Source organism: Heptranchias perlo, chromosome 6 (genome assembly GCF_035084215.1).
Source record: "Heptranchias perlo isolate sHepPer1 chromosome 6, sHepPer1.hap1, whole genome shotgun sequence".
Classification (NCBI taxonomy): Eukaryota; Metazoa; Chordata; class Chondrichthyes; order Hexanchiformes; family Hexanchidae; genus Heptranchias; species Heptranchias perlo.
In genome coordinates this window covers 61,797,844-61,820,581 of record NC_090330.1, presented here as the reverse complement: position 1 = coordinate 61,820,581, position 22,738 = coordinate 61,797,844, and the positions used below count along the sequence as shown (strand labels likewise).

The 22,738-nt window shown below is 41.7% G+C and overlaps 1 protein-coding gene across 1 annotated transcript; it reads left to right on the top strand.

The window, feature by feature from the left end:
- The first annotated feature begins 12,021 nt into the window (after positions 1–12,021).
- LOC137323194 (angiopoietin-related protein 5-like) lies at positions 12,022–19,883 on the top strand. Its single transcript, XM_067986702.1, has 6 exons — positions 12,022–12,120; positions 12,886–12,902; positions 14,482–14,654; positions 16,014–16,102; positions 16,940–17,036; positions 19,651–19,883. Exons 1-6 carry the CDS (start codon positions 12,022–12,024, stop codon positions 19,881–19,883), a joined length of 708 nt encoding a protein of 235 aa, XP_067842803.1.
- The last annotated feature ends 2,855 nt before the right edge of the window (positions 19,884–22,738 follow it).

Below are 22,738 nucleotides of genomic sequence, written 5' to 3'. Positions count from 1 at the left end.
TCCTCCTTCACTCACCATCACCAAAACTGATTAACTGGTCATTCATCTCAGTGTGGTTTGTGGAATCTTGTGCACAAAATGGTTGTTGCGTTTGTCTATATAACAATAGTCGCTACACTTGAAAGTAATTCATTGTAAGTGAAGTGCTTGCTGACAGACATGATACAGCATCACAAGATAGTTAAGGATGAAAATGGCCATCGGCCCATCTTATTTTATCCAACTAGAAAAACGCCATTAATTTCAGTATCCAATTGTTTCTTAAAACGTTCCAGAATTTTCGTCACCTCCCCTTGACATTCAATGCCATTACCATCGCTGAATCCCCCACCATCAACATCCTGGGGTCCATGATTGACCAGAACCTTAACTGGACCAGCTACATAAATACTGTGGCTACAAGAGCAGGTCAGAGACTGGGTATTCTGTGGCAAGTGACTCACCTCCTGACCCCCCAAAGCCTTTCCACCATCTACAAGGCACAAGTTAGGAGTGTGATGGAATATTCTCCACTTGCCTGGACGAGTGCAGCTCCAACAACACTCAAGAAGCTCAACACCATCCAGGACAAAGCAGCCTGCTTGATTGGTACCCCATCCACCATCCTAAACATTCACTCCCGGCGCACCGTGGCTGCAGTATGTACCATCCACAGGATACGCTGCAGCAACTTGCCAAGGTTTCTTCGACAGCATCTCCCAAACCCGTGACTTCTACCACCTAGAAGGACAAGGGCAGTAGGCATATGGGAACAACACCACCTGCACGTTCCCCTCCAAGTCACACACCATCCCGACTTGGAAATATATTGCTGTTCCTTTATCGTCACTGGGTCAAAATCCTGGAACTCCCTACCTAACAGCACTGTGGGAGAACCTTCACCACACAGAATGTAGCAGTTCAAGAAAGTGGCTCACCAACACCTTCTCAAGGGCAATTAGAGATGGGTAATAAATGCTGGCCTTGCCAGCGACGCTCACATCCCATGAACAGATAAAAAAAACCTGGAAGTCTATTCCATATGTTGACCATTTTGTGCAAAGAATTTCCTGATATCAGTCCTAAACTTGCTAGTTTAAATATATGTCCCTTTTACTTACTATGGCCATTTAACTTAAAGTTATATTCCAGATTTACCTTTCCATTTCCTTAACTGTCTTACATACCTCTATAAGATTACCTCTTCGACATCTCCTTTCCAGGTTTAAAAGCCCAAGTTTCTTCATAACTCAGACCTTGAACACCCGAAATTAGCTTTGTGGCTCTTTTCTGCACTGCATCCAATGCTTGAATATCACCCTTGTGTTTCAAAAACCAGAAATGGACACAATCCTCAAGGGGACAGTCTGCCCAAAGCATTATATGATTCGGTCACAACTTCCTCTGACTTGTATTCCACTGTTTTAGCTGTGTAGTTCAACATTCTACTGGCTTTGTTGTTGAGTGCCCAGTTCCTAGTTTTTTTTGGCTTAATGTTTAGCTATATCAACATCATTGGTGGTGTATTTGTGTTGCTTGTTCTTTTTCTTCCTATGTGCAGTACTTTACATTTGCCTGCATTAAATTTTGCCTGCAATTTTTATGCTCACTTACATATTTTATCCAACTCATTCTGTAATTTCTTGGCTGCTTCCTATGATTCCACTGTCCCTCCTAGTTTGGCATCAGCTGCAACTTTGACCACTTTCCTTTATCCAGAAGTTTGTTCGAGTTAGACTCAAAGCTGTAGGGATTCATGGTAAACCCTGAGAATGGATAATAAATTGGCTGAAGGGTAAAAAAACAAGTACTCATGAGAGGAGTTATGTCTCGGGGCGGGGGTGGGGGGGGGCGCAAGTACTGAGTGGGGTACCTAAGGGTTAAGTGTTGGGTCTGCCATTATTTCTATTTCACATAATTAACTTGAATTCAGAAACTCAATGCAGAGTGGAACTTTGTCTACTGGGGGCTATATAACCATAATTGTCTTCTTTCTTTCTGGTGGTTTTTAGACAGGGGCATAAAAAGTCGGTAAGAAAAGGAAAAAACTCACTTTAGAAGGGCTAGAAATCCAATATCTTAATATAGGTTGAAGTTCAAACAATGGATTATGGAATCCTAAGCAACTCAGGTACTGCTCCCTGCCTATTTACCTTGATAATCTGAAAAAAGGAAAGCAATCTAAAGTAAAAACAGAAAATGCAAAAATATTTTTTGTGAAACCCTTCAGAATTGCATGGGTTTAGCATTTTGTTTTTATTTCAGATTTCAGCATTCATTCTTCAGATATGCTGTGAAGGACCTAGAAGAAAATGGGACAAAAGTTAGGATGGCAGATAAAGGCTAGACATTTGCAGATGACAGTCTTGAGAATGCAGGTTGAAATAGTGAAGCTTGCCGCATCTTTGCTGAGGGAAATGAAGGGTTACAAGTAATATCCAGACACCCTGCTCATGCCAGCCTCATCTTTCCCAATGATCAGAGCTCCTGGACTACTGATTTCCATGGCTTCCTGTTCCACCTGGCTTAGGGCAATTATGTTGGGTGTTCCTCCCCTGGTCCCGTTCTTCTCCTTTGTGCTGTGTACTGTCTTGTGGTAGCACTCTCACCTCTGTGTCAGAAGGTCATAGGTTCATCCCACACCACAGACTTGAGCACATAAGCTGGGCCGACACATCAGTACAGTTCTGAGGGAGTGCTGCACTGTTGGCGGTGCTGTCTTTCGGATGAGATGTTAAACCAGGTGGACATAAAAGATCCCATGGCACTATTTCGAAGAGTAGGGGAGTTCCAGAACTCCCCTACTCTTCGAAATAGTGCCATGGTCAATAACTGACAATAGTTATCCCTCAACCAACATCACTAAAACAGATTATCTGGTCATTATCACATTGCTGTTTGTAGGTTTGAGGTGAGGTGAGAGTGACTGCCCTCGACATCAAGGCAGCATTTGACCGAGTGTGGCACCAAGGAGCCCTAGTAAAATTGAAGTCAATGGGAATCAGGGGGAAAACTCTCCAGTGGCTGGAGTCATACCTAGCACAAAGGAAGATGGTAGTGGTTGTTGGAGGCCAATCATCTCAGCCCCAGGACATTGCTGCAGGAGTTCCTCAGGGCAGTGTCCTAGACCCAACCATCTTCAGCTGCTTCATCAATGACCTTCCCTCCATCATAAGGTCAGAAATGGGGATGTTCGCTGATGACTGCACAGTGTTCAGTTCCATTCGCAACCCCTCAAATAATGAAGCAGCCCGAGCCCGCATGCAGCAAGACCTGGACAACATCCAGGCTTGGGCTCATAAGTGGCAAGTAACATTCGTGCCAGATAAGTGCCAGGCAATGACCATCTCCAACAAGAGAGAGTCTAACCACCTCCCCCTGACATTCAACGGCATTACCATCACCGAATCCCCCACCATCAACATCCTGGGGGTCAACAAAAAAACAAACAGGATGCCCCAGAGCATGGTACATTGGCGAGACCATGCAGACGCTGCGACAACGGATGAACGGACACCGCGCAACAATCGCCAAACAGGAGGGTTCCCTCCCAGTCGGGGAACACTTCAGCAGTCATGGACATTCATCCACCGACCTTCGGGTAAGCGTACTCCAAGGCGGCCTTCGAGACACACGACAACGCAAAATCGTCGAGCAGAAATTGATAGCCAAGTTCCGCACCCATGAGGACGGCCTCAACCGGGATCTTGGGTTCATGTCACGCTACACGTTACCCCACCAGCGAACAAATGTTATCTGTTTTTAATATAATGGGTCATTTGCTGGCTTTCTCTGCCTTCCGGATGTTTCTGCCTCTCTCTGTTTTTTTTTTCCTGTTTGTTTTTTTGTTGAATGTGTATTCGGGGGTTCTGCAGGTGACACCTCTCTGTCTGAACACGGTGATTGCCTTGGCAACGGGCAGTTGCAGGGGCATTCTGTAAACACCATGTATTGTTCTATATGTATAAATGCGTAGGCTTCGAGGAGCTCCTGAACATTTACCTGAGGAAGGAGGAAGCCTCCGAAAGCTTGTGAATTTAAAATAAAATTGCTGGACTATAACTTGGTGTTGTAAAATTGTTTACAAGTGTTTTAATAGGGTGAATAGGGAAAAACTATTTCCTCTGGTTGGGGAGTCAGTGACAAAAGGTCATCAACTTAAAATTGTTACTAAGAGCACGAGGAAAGAGTTTAGGGAATTTTTTTATGCACAAGGTTATTAGAGTATGGGATGCTTTGTCATAGGAAGTAGTTGAGTCAGAGATAGTTGCATCTTTTAAGGGAAAGTAGGATAAATATTTGAAGCAGAGAACGATACAGGGCTATGGGGGAGAACAGGAGAGTGGAATTTGTTTTGGATTGCTGTAGCTAAGAGCCGGCACAGAAACAATGAGATGAATGGCCTCCTCCTGTGCTGTAAATTTATGTGGTTCCTCATCTGGATGAAAGTTACCAGTTACCAACATACATTTATGTTTTTGAAAATGGGTTTGGAAAAGGTAGGTTAAGCTGAATAAGTGGAAGACATTTATTTAAAACAAGTCACATTCCAATTTTCAATCTTTTAAATGACCAGCATACATATAGCTTGTCAACTCAACACTCAGATCAGATCAAGAAGGCCAATGGAATGTTGGCTTTTATTGCTAGGGGGATAGAATATAAAAACAGGGAGGTATTGCTGCAGTTATATAAGGTATTGGTGAGACCGCACCTGGAATACTGCATACAGTTTTGGTGTCCATACTTAAGAAAAGACATACTTGCTCTCGAGGCAGTACAAAGAAGGTTCACTCGGCTAATACCGGGGATGAGGGGGGGGACATATGAGGAGAGGTTGAGTAGATTGGGACTCTACTCATTGGAGTTCAGAAGAATGAGAGGCGATCTTAGTGAAGGGGCTTGATCAGGTGGATGCGGTAAGGATGTTCCCAAGGATGGGTGAAACTAGAACTAGGGGGCATAATCTTAGAATAAGGGGCTGCTCTTTCAAAACTGAGATGAGGAGAAACTTCTTCACTCAGAGGGTAGTAGGTCTGTGGAATTTGCTGCCCCAGGAAGCTGTGGAAGCTACATCATTAAATAAATTTAAAACAGAAATAGACAGTTTCCTAGAAGTAAAGGGAATTAGGGGTTACGGGGAGCGGGCAGGAAATTGGACATGAATTTAGATTTGAGGTTAGGATCAGATCAGCCATGATCTTATTGAATGGCGGAGCAGGCTCGAGGGGCCGATTGGCCTACTCCTGCTCCTATTTCTTATGTTCTTATGAATGGGACAAACTCATTCCAAAACCTCGCAAGATATCAGCAAAACAGCTGATGAGATGAGGAGCAGGATCTGTTCCCTATTCTTTGCTTTATCTGTTTTTGTTTTTCTTTCTGCTTGCTATTTTCATTGTTTTTTCACTCTCTCCTGCCATAGAAATTATAGCACAGAAGAAGGCCATTCAGCCCATTGCATCTATGCTGCTGCGAGCTCTTCGACTCCCACTCTCAGCCTATCCCCCATTTCTTTTCATATTCTTCTTTTTCAAATACTTTTAAAATTATGTTACAGTATCTGTCTCAATAGACATTTCACAAGATCACAAAATAACTGTGGAAAAGAATATAACAAAAAGGAGCAGGAGTAGGCGATATGGCCCCTTGAGCCTGCTCCGCCATTCAATAAGATCACGGCTGATCTTCGACCTTAACTCCACTTTCCCGCCCTATCCCCATATCCCTTGATTCCCTTAGTGTCCAAAAATCTATCAATCTCGGTCTTGAATATACTCAATGACTGAGCACCCACTGCCCTCTGGGATAGAGAATTCCAAAGATTCAAAACCCTCTGAGTGAAGAAATTTTTCCTCATCTCGGTCCTAAATGGCTGACCCCTGATCTTGAGACTATGACCCCTAGTTCTAGACTCTCCAGCGATGGGAAACAGCCTCTCAGCATCTATCCTATCAAGCCCTCTTAGAATCTTATATGTTTCAATGAGATCACCTCTCATTCTTCTAAATTCCAGAGAGTATCAGCCCATTCTACTCAATCTCTCCTCGTAGGACAGCCCTCTCATCCCAGGAATCAATCTAGTGAACCTTTGTTGCCCCCCTCTAAGGCCAGTATATCCTTCCTTAGGTAAGGAGACCAAAACTGTACACAGTACTCCAGGTGTGGTCTCACCAGATCCCTATATAATTGCAGCAAGATATCCTTACTCTGATACTCAAGGAAGGAAGGCTAACATACCATTTGCCTTTCTAATTGCATGTTAACTTTCTGTGACTTGTGTACAAGGACATCCAAATCCCTCTGAATACCAACATTTCTTAGTCTCTCCTTTTAAAAAATAATCTGCTTTTCCATTTTTCCTACCAAAGTGGATAATTTCACATTTCCCCACATTATACTCCATCTGCCACCTTCACGCCACTCACTTAACCTGTCTATATCCCTTTGCAGCCTCATTGCGTCCTCCTCACAGCTTACTTTCCCATCTAGCTTTGAATCGTCAGCAAACTTGGATACATTACACTCGATCCCTTCATCTAAGTCATTGATATATATCGTAAACAGCTGAGGCCCAAGCACTGATTCTTGCGGCACAACCTGCCAACCCGAAAATGACCCGTTTATTCCTACTCTCTGTTTTCTGTTCGTTAACCAATCCTCTATCCATGCTAATATATTACCCCCAATCCCATGAACCCTAATCTTGTGTAATAATCTCTTGTGTGGCACCTTATCGAATGCCTTTGAAAGTCCCAATATACGATATCTACCGGTTCCCCTTTATCTACCCTGCTAGTTACACCCTCAAAAAACTCTAATAGATTTGTCAAACACAATTTCCCTTTCATAAAACCATGTTGACTCTCCCTAATCATATTATGATTTTCTAAGTGCCCTGTTACCATGTCCTTGATAATAGATTCTAGCATTTTCCCTCCTACTGATGTCAGGCTAACTGGTCTATAGTTCCCTGTTTTCTCTCTCTCTCCCTTCTTGAATAGCGGGGTTAAATTTGCTACCTTCCAATCCACAGGGACCCTTCTAGAATCTAAGGAATTCTGGAAGATCAAAACCAATGCATCCACTATCTCTCTAGCCACCTCTTTTAAAACCCTAGGATGTAGGCCATCAGGTCCAGGGGATTTGTCGGCTTTTAGTCCCATTAATTTCTCCAGCACTTTTTCTTTAATCTTAATTACTTTAAGTTCCTCACTCTCATTAGACTCTTGGTTCCCCACTATTTCTGGTATGTTTTTTGTGTCTTCTACTGTGAAGACAGATATAAAACATTTATTTAACGTCTCTGCCATTTCCTTATTCCCCATTATAATTTCTCCTGTTTCTGCCTGTAAAGGACCCATGTTTACTTTCGTTGATCTCTTCCTTTTTACATATTTGTAGAAGCTCTTATATATAAGCTGTTTTTATATTTCTTGTGCGTTTACTCTCCTATTCAATTTTCTCCCTCATCTTCAATTTCTTGGTCATCCTTTGCTGATTTCTAAAATCCTCCCAATCCTCAGGCTTACTACTCTTTTTAGCAACTTTGTAAGCTAATACTATCCTTAACTTCTCTAGTTAGCCCTGGTTGGATCACTTTTCCCGTGGAGGTTTTATTCCTCAAGGGAATGTATATTCATTGAGAATTATGAATTATTTCTTTAAATGTTCACCATTGCTTATCTACCATCATTTTTAAAAATCTAATTTCCCAATCTACCTTAGCCAACTCATCCCTCATATCAACGTAATTGGCATTGTTTAAATTTAAAAACCTAGTTTCGGACTTAACTCCATCACTCACAAACTCAATATGTAATTCTATCATATTATGATCACTCTGCCCCAGAGGATCCTTAACTATAAGGTTACTAATTAACTCTGTCTCATTACGGTAGCATAGGGGTTATGTTACTGGATTAGTAATCTGGAGTCATGAGTTCAAATCCTGCCATGGTAGCTGGGGAATTTAAATTTAATTAAATTAAATTCAATTAATGAAATAAAATCTGGAATTAAAATACTAATATCAGTGAAAAAGACGGCCATGAAACTACCAGATTGTCGTAAAAACCCATCTGGTTCACTAATGTCCTTTAGGGAAGGAAACCTGCTGTCCTCACCCCGTCTGGCCTATATGTGACTCCAGACCCACAGCAATGTGGTTGATTCTTAATTGCCCTCTGAAATGGCCTAACAAGCCACTCAGTTATACAATCTCACTAAAAAAAGTCATAACAAGAATAAAACCGGACGGACCACCAGGCACCAGACATGACAAAAGCAAACCAAGCCCAGTCAACCCTGCAAAGTCCTCCTCAGTAACATCTGGGGACTTGTACCAAAATTGGGAGTGCTGTCCCACAGACTAGTCAAGCAACAGCCTGTACCGTGGCTGCAGTGTGTACCATCCACAGGATGCACTGCAGCAACTCGCCAAGGCTTCTTCAACAGCACCTCCCAAACTTGCGACCTCTACCACCTAGAAGGACAAGAGCAGCAGGCACATGGGAACACCACCACCTGCACGTTCCCCTCCAAGTCACACACCATCCTGACTTGGAAATATATCATCGTCGCTGGGTCAAAATCCTGGAACTCCCTTCCTAACAGTACTGTGGGAGAACCTTCACCACACGGACCGTAGCGGTTCAAGAAGGGGGCTCACCACCATCTTCTCAAGGGCAATTAGGGATGGGCAATAAATGCTGGCCTTGCCAGCGATGCCCACATCCCATGAACAAATTAAAAAAAACACAATACTTGATCTAAAATAACCTGTTCCCTGGTTGGTTCCTTGACATATTGTTCTAGAAAACTGTCTTGAATGCATTCCATGAACTACTTTTGGTTTTCCCAGTCTGTATGAAGATTAAAATCCCCCACGATTATTGCATTACCCTTGTTACATACTCCTCTAATTTCCTGATTTATACTCTGTCCAACACTATATCTACTGTTAGGGGGCCTATAAACTACTCCCACCAGTGTTTTCTGCTCCTTGTTATTTTTTAGCTCCACCTATACTGATTCTACATCCTGATTTTCTGAGCTAAGATCCTTTCTCACTACTCTCTTTATCTCATCCTTTATTATCAAGGCTACCCCACTCCTTTTCCATTTTGCCTATCTTTTCCAAAAGTCAACTACCCTGGAATTTTTAGTTCCCAACCTTTGTCACACTGCAACCACGTGTCAGTAATGGCTACTAGATCAAACTCATTTATCTCTATTTGTGCCATTTATTCATCTATCTTGTTATGAAGATGGCCGTTTGGCCCAGCTTAGTTCATCCATCCAGAAGATCCTAAAGTCCCCATTTCAGCATCCAATTGTTTCTTAAATGATTCCAAGTCACCACTCTATCTGGAGGTCTATTCCATGTATTCGTGTGAGGAATTTCCTGATATCAGTCCTTGGTTTACCTTTTACTTGTTTGAACCTGTTCTCCTTCAAGTACGAGGGGGTGAATGGAGACAAACTATAAGGGAGGGGAGCTGAATGCAAAAAAGGCAAGAGGGACCTGAATGCATGACAAGGGAAGGGGCAAAATGCATGCATGGCAAGGGGACGGGAAGGGGCAGAATACATAACAAGGACGTAATTGCTCTGGAGAGTGCAGAGAATATTTACAATAATGTTGCCAAGGCTTGAAAATTGCAGCTACGAGGAGAGATTGGATAGGCTGGGATTGTTTTCCTTGGAGCAGAGGAGGCTGAGGGGTGACTTGATTGAGGTGTACAAAATTATGAGGGGCCCAGATAGAGTAGGCAGGAAGTACCTGTTTCCCCTAGCAGAGAGTTCAAGAACTAGAGGACATAGATTTAAGCTGATTGGCGGAAGGATTGGAAGGGACATGAGGAAAAACTTTTTTACCCAGAGGGTAGTGGGTGTATGGAATTCGCTGCCCGAATTGGTGGTAGAGGCAGGGTCCCTCAACTCTTTTAAAAAGTACCTGGACCTGCACCTAAAGTGCAGTAAGCTGCAGGGCTACGGACTGGGTGCTGGAAGGTGGGATTAGAATGTGCACCTGGTTGTTCTTTGAGCCAGCACGGACATGATGGGCCGAATGGCTCCCTTCTGTGCTGTATCTTTTCTATGGTTCTATGGTGAGGGCAGAGAGAAGAATGCATGAAATGGATAGGATGAGGAGAGGGGAGTGGATAGCAGTAAAGATGAAAGGGATGGGGAAATGAAGAGTAGAGGGTTGGGGAAAATTGATGGCAATGAAGTGGGAGGTAAATGGAGGGCAATAGAGGAAAGAGGAAATAGATTCTAATGAAGGGGAAAGGGGCAGAAGTTGGGAGCAACGCTTTGGGGGAAGGATCATTGTGCAGCAGAGAGGTTTAGAGGTGGAGGAGGACAAAGGTGCTTGTCAAACATCCTCTGATGGTGACAACATTGAGAAGAGGAGGAGGAGGAGGAATAAAAAGATGAGGCACCCATCGCCAAACCAGCCACACATATTAGTGCCAGGGATGCCCTCATCTCTCACAGGTTTCTCCTAGTAACAGTGGCAAAAAAGAGACGTTGAAATACACAGGCCGGCTGGCACAACCACCACCACCATCAACCCCCCACTGCCCCTTGCACAAAACAGTCCTTCAACCATGCATACACCCATTGCACGTTTGCTTAATGGGTACCGTGATCTATTGGTATTCATCACAAAGCAAATGAAAGGGCCACTTCACACTCGGGACATAATAATGGCCAAGACGTGGAAGTGGTGCTAATCAATAAATTTTATGTGCCAATATTAAAAAAAGTAAACTTCACAAGATAACATTTCTTTATACACCCTTTAGCATTAAGAAATATATCTATCTCCTTCTTGAATACATCTAATGACTTGCCCTCAACTGCCTTCTGTGGTAGAGAACTCCACAGGTTCACCACCCTCTGAGTGGCTTTCAAAAAGAAATTGGATAAATACTTGAAGGGAAAAAAATTGCAGGGCTACAGGGAAAGAGCGGCGGAATGGGACTAACTGGATTGCTCTTACAAAGAGCCGACAGGGGCTCGATGGACTAAATGGCCTCCTTCTGTGCTGTAACCTTTCTATGATTCTATTTGAAAGGACAGAAACCCTGGAAAAATGATGTAAACAAACGGGAGAACCCCTGCGGAAAGTAACTTTCCATGAGTAGAAAAAACAGCACATTTCACGTTAGCAGTTCATTAGATGCCATACTCTTGCGCTACTGTAATTCATTCAGACTATTCTGTTTTTGCCGAGGAATAAGTTCACTGAGAAGTACTTCATCTTAAGACTGCAAGAAGAATCCAAAGGATCTTGTCTCACTAATTTGTTTGATTACCCTATTGTGAACTGTTTCCAGACTTAAAGCATTGTATTGGACTGTTTAACAATTCATGCATATTCCTTGTTTATGTGAAGTAATTTTGAGATGTAGTAGAATGCTATGTACGATCCAGTAGCAAGATTACAATAAAAGGGAGACTTATTTGACATGTGGTATACTTTATCCCAGATACTAAATGGTTAAGGATAAATTTCAGATCTTTGGAAGTACGAGCACTGCCTTTTGCAGTGAGAACTAATAAAAAGTATTGGGAGCAAGCCCGAATTGTAACAATCTTGTTGAAAGAAGGGGAAGAAATAAGTTTAAAAAAACCCTGTTGTTGTTTCATTCTACCTCTATTAAGAGTTAATTCAGCATCTGTGTTTAATGTTTTCAACATTAAAAAGAGTCCTTTTTGCTTATTAAGGTTTTGAGAATTCAATATCCTATTGCTTTGTATTGTTACTGTACAAATTTGAAAGCAGAAGTCCAGAATGGGTGTGATTAGAAGTAAAAGATCTATAGGTATAAATTTCCACAGCGTTGTTGTATATTTAATTTTGTACTTAGTTTGAAAAATAATGCAATTCAAATACTTTTCTTATTACAGCCAGATGCAAATCTGCTGTTGGCCACATTCCCTCCTGCTCAGATGCCAAACAACCATTTTATCAGAAAAATTGTGCTTGAACCAGAACTTTACTGCAGAAAGTTAATGATTGAGCTCAAAAAAATGAGGCCATGGGAGATTACAATGATCATACAAATCCTTATCTGTTTCATCTCCGAAGCTTCATCTGTGGGAATCAACACGGTGTCGCTTAATTCCACGGTAACAAAAACTTTAATCTGCCATTTAGCAGTTCTTGAGTTTTATGCTTATGAATACCCTCAACTTTACAATGATGATGTTATGAAACTTAATTTTCTTAGTTCATATTTCAGATTAAGTAGTGGTATATGTAAGTGGTATTTCACATTGGTGGTCGAATACATTCTTACACTAGTTAAAAAAAATGTCAACCTAGTTTTTTAAAAAACGTATCATGCACAGACATTCTTTCCTTCATATTGCTCTGTTTCTGATTATTTCTTGCACTTTAGTTAAGTCATAATTACTACTAATCTTAGTCTTTTTTCTCTTCGATTCTTTTATCTGATGTTTCTGCCTTTTTATTTGATATCTTTCCAATTTTTTAGTTAAGTGTTAGCTTGGCTCAACTAGCAGTACACTTGCTTCTGAATCAGAAGATTGTGGGTTTATGCTCCACTCCAAGAATTAGAATACAAATCTAGACTGCGGTAATGACAGAATGCTAAATTGTTGGAGGTACTGGCCCCAAACATCCGTGATGTTTAGGGTGCATCTGGGGTGCCATTGAGGTGAGTGGTACAACAATTTGCTGCTCTGTTTTGTGTGTATTAAAATTTGTTACTTGCCAACTAATGTGATGAAACAGTTTAAGTTAAGTGCATTTGCTTATATAATTTGAAAATTACTAGAAAGATCAAACATAAGACCAGCTTTCTTATTATTAAGGTAGAGAATCAGCCACTGTGCAGATAACAGCAATTTAAATATTTCTCTCCTAAACAGGGTACTGGAGAAGTCATTTCAGGCGCTAAATTGGGCCATGTAGCGCCCATTGTTTTGCCCATCTTGGTATTGAAGTTAGCGCAGGCGCAGATAACGAATGCTGGAATCATGTAAAGTAGGGAGAAAATGGTTTCAATCAGTGTGCGACGCTGATTTAAAGTGATAGACACCATTTTGGGACTTAACGCTTAACTCAATGCACAGTCTTAACACCGACCATCTGAATGTGTCTTAGGGTGCCTGGAGGACCCCCCCCGCCAGCGCTATTGAAAGGGACCATGCAGGATTTACAGGTTAGTGGCTGGATTATTGCTTCTGGTTGTCAAAACAATTGTAACTGTTTTTGGAGGTTTCCTAGACTTGAATACTAGGACGCGGGGACATAGCCCAACACCTAGAGTCAGGACATGCAGGAGTGAAGTTAGGAAATGCTTCTACATGCAAAGGGTGGGAGACGTTTGGAACACTCTTCTGCAGATGGCAGTTGATGCTAGTTCACTTGTGAATGTTAAATCTGAGATTGATAGGTTTCTGTGAACCAAGGGTATTAAGGGATATGGGGCTAAGGCGGATATATGGAGTTAGGTCACAGGTCCACCATGATCTCATTGAACGATGGAGCAGGCTCAAGGGGCTAAATGCCAGTGCCACTTGCTGTCTCCTGATACATGCCACCTTCTCCTGCAAGAAAGCGGGACATGTTTCTGGGTGATGTGCCTGTCATGGTTGATTAGCTGCCAGTGTGTGTGGCCTGTGAGTTGTGGGTGGGTGGCTTGCAACAGTGGTAATGTGTAATGGTAAGAGTTGGAAGAGTTGAGTACTGATGGAAAGAGTTTATTGGTATGTGGGTGATGGGGGGTGTAGTGCGTGGTGCAGTTGGTAGGAGACGCCACTTGACAGTTGACCTCATTCACCTTGACCACTCATGTCAAAGCATTGAACTTCTTCCTGCACTGCATCCATATTCATGATGCTGTGTGCCTGGCATTGACCTCGTTCCCCGCTGCCTCTCACTGCCTTTTGGATATATGTCTGGAGGGCCTCTTGCCCCCCCCCAGCCCCCACTGTGAATATGGAATGTCCTCCTTCTGTACACCTCTTGCACCAAGGCCTCTAGTGCATCAGAAGAGAACCTTGATTCGCGCACTCTCGCCAGCCTGGTACCAACTCAAATTGGCAGATTGGTGAGGTCTGGTGTGCAGATTGGAGGATGTGGGATTTAGTGGTGTGCAACCTTTATTCAATGTTTTAACATAACTCATCAGTGTATAAATATAGGGATGGGATTTGCATCTGTGTTTTACATCTGCGATGTCTGATCTCCGTTCAGACAGTAGACTGTTATTTTCAGCAAATAACAGGTACCAACTACCTTTAAGAGATTTCTAAGAAACACCCTCCCTTTAAAAGATTGAGCTCCCCCTGGTGGTGAAAAGTGTGAATTGCATTGATTCCACATGCAAGACCTGACTTGCAGGTGAGTCCTCAGGTGGGCTGAAACTTGCATCCTGCCTGCGCAGGGGTCACTGGGCATGGGATAATAGCACATCACGCTACCTACGCCCAAGAATGGCCCCTATCCAATTTTTTCTCCCCCTCATGTTTAAACAGCTCTGTAGCAAACTTCAATCAACCATGTAGAAATGAAGCTGACTCCATAGCCAGAAGCCACCACATTCCCACAAGTGTTCCAAACAAAACCAGGGACTGTGTCATGCCATGTGAGATGTCAGGAAGAATGTCAAAAGAAGAAAAATCTTATATGTGCAGTATGTAATGCATTACAAAGAATTACAAAGAACGTACAGCACAGAAACAGGCCATTCGGCCCTACAGGTCCTTGCCGGTGTTTATGCTCCACGTGAGCCTCCTCCCACCCTTCTTCATCTAAACCTATCAACATATCCTTCTATTCCCTTCTCCCTCATGTGTTTATCTTCCCCTTAAATGTAATCTGTATGTGATGTATGAATGTACAGTAATAGCTAAATCTAATCTTTTTGATGACTGCAAAGTGCTTATATTAAACTGTTGAATAAGCAAGTATAGTTCACATGAAAATTACACCAATGTGATGTCAATTTTTGCTAACTGATTGAATTAGCAAAGGTTAGGTTAATAAGACATCACTGTACTTATTTATAGAGTTCAGTTTTTCCCAGTTCAACAACAGACTCAATATTCTGACATAGGTTCCGATACAGAAAATTTGAATTGGGATTTAAAGCTTATATTTTAAATTTAAATGTTCAAGACTCCAAAATATGAGCCAATTTTGGAGTTGCAAACATATAGACGATAATTCAGCCATACTATAAATAAAAATGGTTTGAGATTTCAACGATTTGTTTTTGATGTACTACATTGGTCTGGCCTTGACTTATAGTGAAACTTGTATTCTTGCGAAGCTAAAAGCTACATGAACATATTTTCTGGCAAGAAGTCACAATCCTGTACAATTTTCTATCTTTGCTTTGCTGTGCTCACTGTCAGAAAAAACATTTTTGCCATAGGTGGCAAACAAGGTTGCAGCTGGAGACAGCTGTAAGAAGGACAGAATTGACCCTAGTGGTTGCTGGGCACACAAAAACTTAGAGAAATTGTACTGGAGTACCAGCATGCAGTGCACAGATTTTGTATAACCTAACATGCCTTCGAGAAATCCTACTTCAACAGATGATGGTTTGAATTTCTGCTTACGGAAGAGTTCCAGGCAACAATACTGTATGGAAGAGAGTTCCATAGGTAGGAGAATTGTCGTGTGGAGTCATGCCACTGATATTCCATACATATTACATGAAGTGTGGACTATGGTATGGTGTAGGCTTAAGTCCATTTATATAGAATTACAAAGAAATTACAACACGGAAACAGGCTGTTTGGCCCAACCAGATTGTGTTGGTGTTTAAACTCCACACATGCCTGCCTTGTTCCCATTACCCTTTATTTCCCCTTTTGTTCAACCACCTATCTAACCTATTCTTCAATATTCACACTCTAGTAATGCATTCCGCAGCCTCAGAAACCTTTGTGTAAAAAAAGTTTCTCCTGAAACTGTAGTTTTGAAATAGGTCCAAGAGGTTAATTACTGTAAAGAATAAATAAATAAACTTACTTTTTTTTTAAAGGAAATCTGCTTGCAACTATTGTTTCACACACAAAACTTATTCGAAATATGATGGAAAATCAGCAAAAATCCTTGGACTATCTTGCAAACCTTATAACATCACTACCACTACATATATTCTATTTATTTTGATACAGTTAGTTCGATTTTTGTGGTTATATAAGTGTGAAGTAGATAATAACACAGCCAAGTGGGAGGATTTCTGGGTGTAGCAAAATCGTAAGTGCATTTATAAAATGGTACGCAAAAGAAATTTTACATTTCCCCCTCCCACACTAGTAGGCCATCATAGTTTTAAAAATAAAAGGACAATTCCACCCCCATCTTGAACATGTTGACTAAGCTACAATAATGTGCCAGTGATATTGGCTATACTAAAATACCTTGCCAAATGGTGCTTTTTCATATGTAAGCCTGGTGTCAACTGTTGTTTGAGCCCAGTATCTATACTTTCCAGCAATCAAGAGTGGGAACACTGGTTGATGCCCCTCTCCCCAACCCAGAAGTAATGAGGCCATCTGTAGCACAGACTGGAGATCGACATGGAGACCTTTTTGCTTTACAATGCTCTGTTCCATTCAGGGTAGTGCAATTACCAACTGAGTCATCAGTGTAGTTCTAGCCAAGTTATTTTAAGATGTGGAGATGCCGGTGATGGACTGGGGTTGACAATTGTAAACAATTTTACAACACCAAGTTATAGTCCAGCAATTTTATTTTAAATTCACAAGCTTTCGGAGGCTTCCTCCTTCCTCAGGTAAATGTTCAGGGGATTTTAAGGGATTGTTTAATTTGGTAATATTAGAGTGTTCAGGATTATAAAACTGGAAGGTGGAATAGTATTTATTGTAAAAACTCCTTTAATTTTTCTAAATATAGGTGATGTAGTATCTCCAGCTCTTTGCAATGAATGTACGAACCTTTTAACAGGTAAGGGCACTGATGAGCAGAGTCCTTCTTTTAAATTCACACTTTCTGGCAACCAATATTAAGCAATTTCCTACCAGACCAGTACAGTCACATGGTGTGTGGCAGCAGTCAGTCAGTGCTACAAATGCTCTGAAACCATATTTGATGTACTGATGCTAGACTACTGTATTTATTGATATGTATGAAATCAGTATTTCTTGTATTAGGACCAACCTTTTGTTCAGTGTCTTCCCGATTTTGGCTGGATCTGGAGTGGATGGGAATGGAAATTTGGGCAGAAAGCCATTCTGCTGGCTCCCCACAGCCTGCCCACTTCTAGGATTTTCCACTGGAAGTGATGCCAATCATTGAAGACATCAGGTGAAACATGGGCATGTGTATTCATGTGATGCATTAATAATGAGGAAATATCACATGACATAATAGCCATCATTAATGCCATACCAACACTAGATGCTAGGAGTGCCCATGCATTCCTGGTAGTCAATGTTGGGTATGGGAAAATTTAAAATTTAAATTGATTACAACATTATAACAAAGATATTGAGTGAATTTTTAATTGTGAATTAAATGATAAAAATGAACTATTGTTATGTTAATTATGAATTAAAAGTGCTTGTCTATGGTAGCATTCTCAAAGTAAATGTGACAAGTATGTCACATGGTTATGTGAATCATTCAGTTTTACCAATTCTCATTTATAATTTAGATATATTAATTTGTTATTTATTGATGCTTATTAAGGTAAAGGATGACTTTCTTCCATCCACTTTGCATCAAGAGTTTCACTTACTTATTACTTCAGTGTACCAGCAATGCCCTACACTGCCCCAACACAAGACTTTTATATATGTTAATCTTCTAACAGGGACTTGGACAAAGCTTTTATCTCCTCTTGATTCTGGATTTCATGAGCTAGAAAGCCAAAAAATATATGTGCTTCACAACAAACTAATCCAGATCAGGAATCCATTTTATAGATTAAAACAAATGTACCTTTAGGAAAGTACAATGATTTTTGTGTATTTTTAATTGATTTGTTAGCAGAAGGATTTAGGGAATAAAACGTGGGTCTGATATTGTGCTTTGATTTTCATGTTCTCAAAACTGGATCCCAATGAGAAAGAACTTGCATTTATACAGGGCATGATTTTGATCCGGGAAGGGAAGTCGGGAAGGGGGTGGGGGGGTCAAATTGCGGGTTTTCCAGATGTCCTTGCTTTTTGACGTAGGGACGTCTTTTATTTTTTTTTGTCGGTTTGCCGCCCGACTGGCCAGCCTGATAGACAGGCTGGTCTCAGTCAGACAGGAGACCAGCCAGGGAGAGGATGTGTTCAGATAAGTCTTCAGGTAAGTCTTTGCTTGTATGGATGGGGGGAGGCATAGGGGGCATGGGGGGTTGGGTGGGCACAGATGGGCACAGGGGCATGGGTGGGCACACGGGCATGGGTGGGCATGGGCATAAGTTGGCATGTGGCATCAGTTGGCATGGGGTCATCAGTCATGGGGGGAGGGATCGGGATTGGGGTCATCGCGGGGGTCCACGATCATTGGGAGGAGGATCGGGGATCGGGGTCGTGGGTCTGCGATCGGGGTCGGGGGTCGGCGATCGTTGGGAGGGGGGATCGGGGATTGGGGTCACGGGTCCATGATCGGGGTCGGGGGTCTGCGATCGGGGATTAGGGTCTGTAAAAGAGAAGACCCAAGAATCCCAGCCCCCCGGGTTGAAATTGGAAACTTAGAGAAATGGAGGCCTGAAGCCTCCTCAAAAGGTTTTAAGGCACGACCCGCCTCCTGGGAGAGGGTTGGTCGCCCAGCCCTCGTCACGCCCCGGTGAAAAACGGAAATGTTGGGGGCAGGTCTGAAATGGTTGAAATTTTCAATGCCCCCCCTACCCCCACCCCACCCATTTTTCACTGTTAAAATCATGCCCATAGAGTCTTTCACATTCTCAAGGCATCCCAAAACCTTTACAACAAATGGATTAGTTTTGAAGTTTAATCACTGTTCTTACGTAGCCAAACAGTATAATTTAATGAAACTCCTAATGGAGTATGAGGACCTCAGAATCCAGTGACTTCTATTATTACTACCGAGCAAGGAAACTTGATGGTTTCTTCTTAAGTGAGAATTAAACTATTCTTTGGGGATGGTATTAGTTTATTGGTAAATTGTGTAACCAAGCCTTTCATCAGGGGATATTACCCCTGGAATACAAGATTGATATATTTTATGATGGCAGCATTCTTTTGCTGTTTTTTAATTTCTTTAGAGTTGTGGTTTAGGTATACTTACTTCAGAGAAATAATATAACATGAATATGTAACAAAAGTGAAAGGCATGCTGTTAACCTCTATCTCTAAATTATTAATGGAAAACATGTAGAATAATGGATACTCAGGACACAGTCACAAGTACATGTAGAATGGCACCACAACAGACAAGCTCCAAATCAAGAAGGGATCATGTACACTTTTCCAATACACCTACAAACAACTTTTTATTTTTATTTTTTTAGTAATAAAGTGCATAGATGTTAGTAGTAGGCCATATGGGTGAGCAGATTTTCAAAAATACAGTATTCATTTCTTGAATTAGATTTAATTCTCTATTATATGCACAAAATAACAATGCAAAGAAGCCACATTTTCACACAAAGCTTTTAGCTTCATTGGATTCTTCATGACATATTTTCCCTGATTTTCCAGGGGATGCTTTTCAAGGGTTTGGAACACAGGACAATGAGAATGGAATGCTCTTCAGTACATTTGATCGTGACAATGATGGTTGCAAACCGCAGTGTAATATACAAGGAAGTTCTGTGGACAGCTGCAGTGTTCATCAGAATAAAACTGGCAGGTGGTACAATCAATGTGACCTGGCCAACCTGAATGGGGCTTACCCAGTGACAGAAAAATCATATACTTCCCATATTCTTTAGGAGACTTTAACCCCAAGAACCGGTGGGTTGGGGGTGGGTGGTAAGGTAAAAATTGTAAAAAAGTAAAACCCGACCCCAACTTTCCTCCAACCTGCCTACTTCCGGTTTTAATGGAGGCAAGTCGAGGGGTGGGCGACCAACTTGCTCTCAGGAGACGGGTCGGTCAGTGAAATCTTTTAAGGAGGCTACGGACCTCCATTTTAACAACATTTTTATTTTTAACTCCTGGGGGCCGGGATTCCTGGGCCTTCTGCTTCACACCACATAAGAGGAGGAGAGAAGATCCGGATCAACAGATAAGTGCTTTATTGCAGGAGGAGCAGGAGTGTTTCCACCAGGCCCAACAAGCTTACCTGCTGCGATCCGACACACGTGATCAGCCGGCCACCCCCTCCAAGTCTGACCCCACCCCAAAATCTCTGATCCCTCCACAAGCTCCAACCTACCCCCCACGAGCTCCAACCCCCCGTGATGTCCGACCCCCCCCCCCATGACAGAGCCCCTGATGACTGACCCCCCCCCGATATCCGACCCCACATGACTGAGCCCCTGATGACCGACCCCCCTGATGAGCGCCAACCCCGATGACTGCCCACCTCCCCCCACCCCCACCGTGATGACCAATCTCCCCCCCCCCCCCCCCCCCAAGACTTACCTAGTGGCATCCACTCCCTGGCTACTCTCCTGTCCAACTGAGAGCCAGCCTGTCAATCTGGCTGGCTGTTGGACGGGAAACCTACTGAAAAAAACTGAAAGATGTTCTTACCTCAAAATTGTAAGGACGCCCGGGAAACTCATACTTCCAGGTTTCCCATCTGGAAACTGCCCCCACCTCGCTCTCTTCCCAGCTCGACGTTAAAATTTACCCCATGGAGACAAAATGGGGTACCGCTCAAGATCAAGTCAGTTTCAATGAATCTCCTGCCATCCAGTTCACATTTATAGGGATGATCAACCTGCCATTGACTAAGATTCTGAAATTGTAAAGTTAATACTTAGGGACAATATTATTGTATTCATATTAACACAATCTTTAACAGCTTTAATTCCTCCTTTCATTTTTAATGCCACTTCTTAGGTGGTTGGTTTCCTATGCTTCATATATATTTCACATTGTAAACCAATATACTGCTGACCAATAGCAATCTTAATCATATTCATTCATTACACTGTAGTTTTTTAAATCCTTTCATACCTGATCATTTTACCAGAAATTTATTAATAACAACATACTATACAATAAATGCAGGTGAATGATTAGGATTGTAAATCTAAATTCTGAGACTTTATAAAATTAGAAAAGATTAAATATCTCAAGCTCTGTTTATGTTCTTGAATTCTAGTCATTCATTGATACAATACAGCCCACAGAATAGGTCACCTTTTTTTAACCCATCTAAAATACTGTCTTGTTTACAGTTGTATATACTTTATCCATTATGCTACATATTAAGGTAAATGTCCTGCCTGGAAATATTAGTACTACAAATGGGATTTGGTCTTGGAGACTGGAAAATTGGGCAGTGGTCGCTCCCATCCAGTTCCAATTTTAAGCTACCCTGTTAATATTTTCCTTTACACGATACGCCTAGGTTATTTCACCTCATTTCACATGCATGCTACATACTGATCAGGGCCTTTAGTATTCCTGCTGAATCTCCCAATGTTTGAGTGGAAGTACCATTAAACGTAAACTGCTTAGGTAAGTCAAACATAAAAGAGCACATGTTTTTTAGTGAAATTATTTGGATGCATTTTTCCTATACCATTGTTGAAGTTATTTTGGATGCATTTTTCCTGATGGTTCAGATCAGACTGTTATATCTTGAGTCTCTTCTACTCTTCTTCCTTTAGATTTTTTGGTTTCTGTAACTTAGATAACTGTCATAGGTGAGTGCCAACTCCCTGTGCCTTTGAGAGTATGTTTAGAAGCCTTGATATCTAGGTGAGTTTCAACAACGTACCCAGGATAATTAACACTTAATTATTTTAACTAATGCAATTATCTTATGCCACTGTGAAAAATGCATTTTCTTTACTTCAGTTTTTCCCTGCAATATAACTGCAGGATGTATTGACTGTCCCTGTATCTGAATTTACAACGAGCTCACGTCCCACTGCAGTCTCAGAATAACCACTTGTTTTCACAATACAGGTAAGGATGTTAGGTTCCATTTTTCACAGACAAAGGGTCCAAATTGTGAAATGTATTTTGAAACACTAGTGAAAATCTAGGAATCCCATGTAATAAAATACAACTTAACTTATTCAGTCACTGTGAAGCAGCGGCCTGGTCCTAGGCTTATACACAGGGCTTCTTCGAGGTTTTGGTTGTTGTTTAACTTGCTAGTTAGCTGGGGGGGGGGGGGTTGTGCCAGTTTTTTTTGAGTTGTGCATGAGTTTATGAAGGAAATATTTCTGTGAGGAGATAAGCAGTCCAGTTATTATTTCCAATATCAAAGAGAAACTGATTGTAAAAAAAAAACTCTTTCCAGGAGTTCAGTAGAACAGGAAGCTCCTTAAAGAAAAGGAGATCTGTTAAATAACTCCCTCAATACCAATGCAAAAACAAAACACTGTAGATGCTGGAAATCTGAAAAAAAACAGAAAATGCTAGAAACAGTTAGCACGTTAAGCAGCATCTGTGGAGAGAGAAACAGAATTAATGGGAGGAAATTGAACCTAATTTGTTGGGCGGGAAACCCACGTGATTGTGTGGAAGGCCAATATTATTGACCATTGACTTCAGTGGAGATTAGAATCGGGTGGGGTGTAGAAGACACTAATAACATACCAATAATAGTAGAAAATCAAGGGGCAAAGGGGAGGGAGGAACTAAAAACAATCACTGTCAT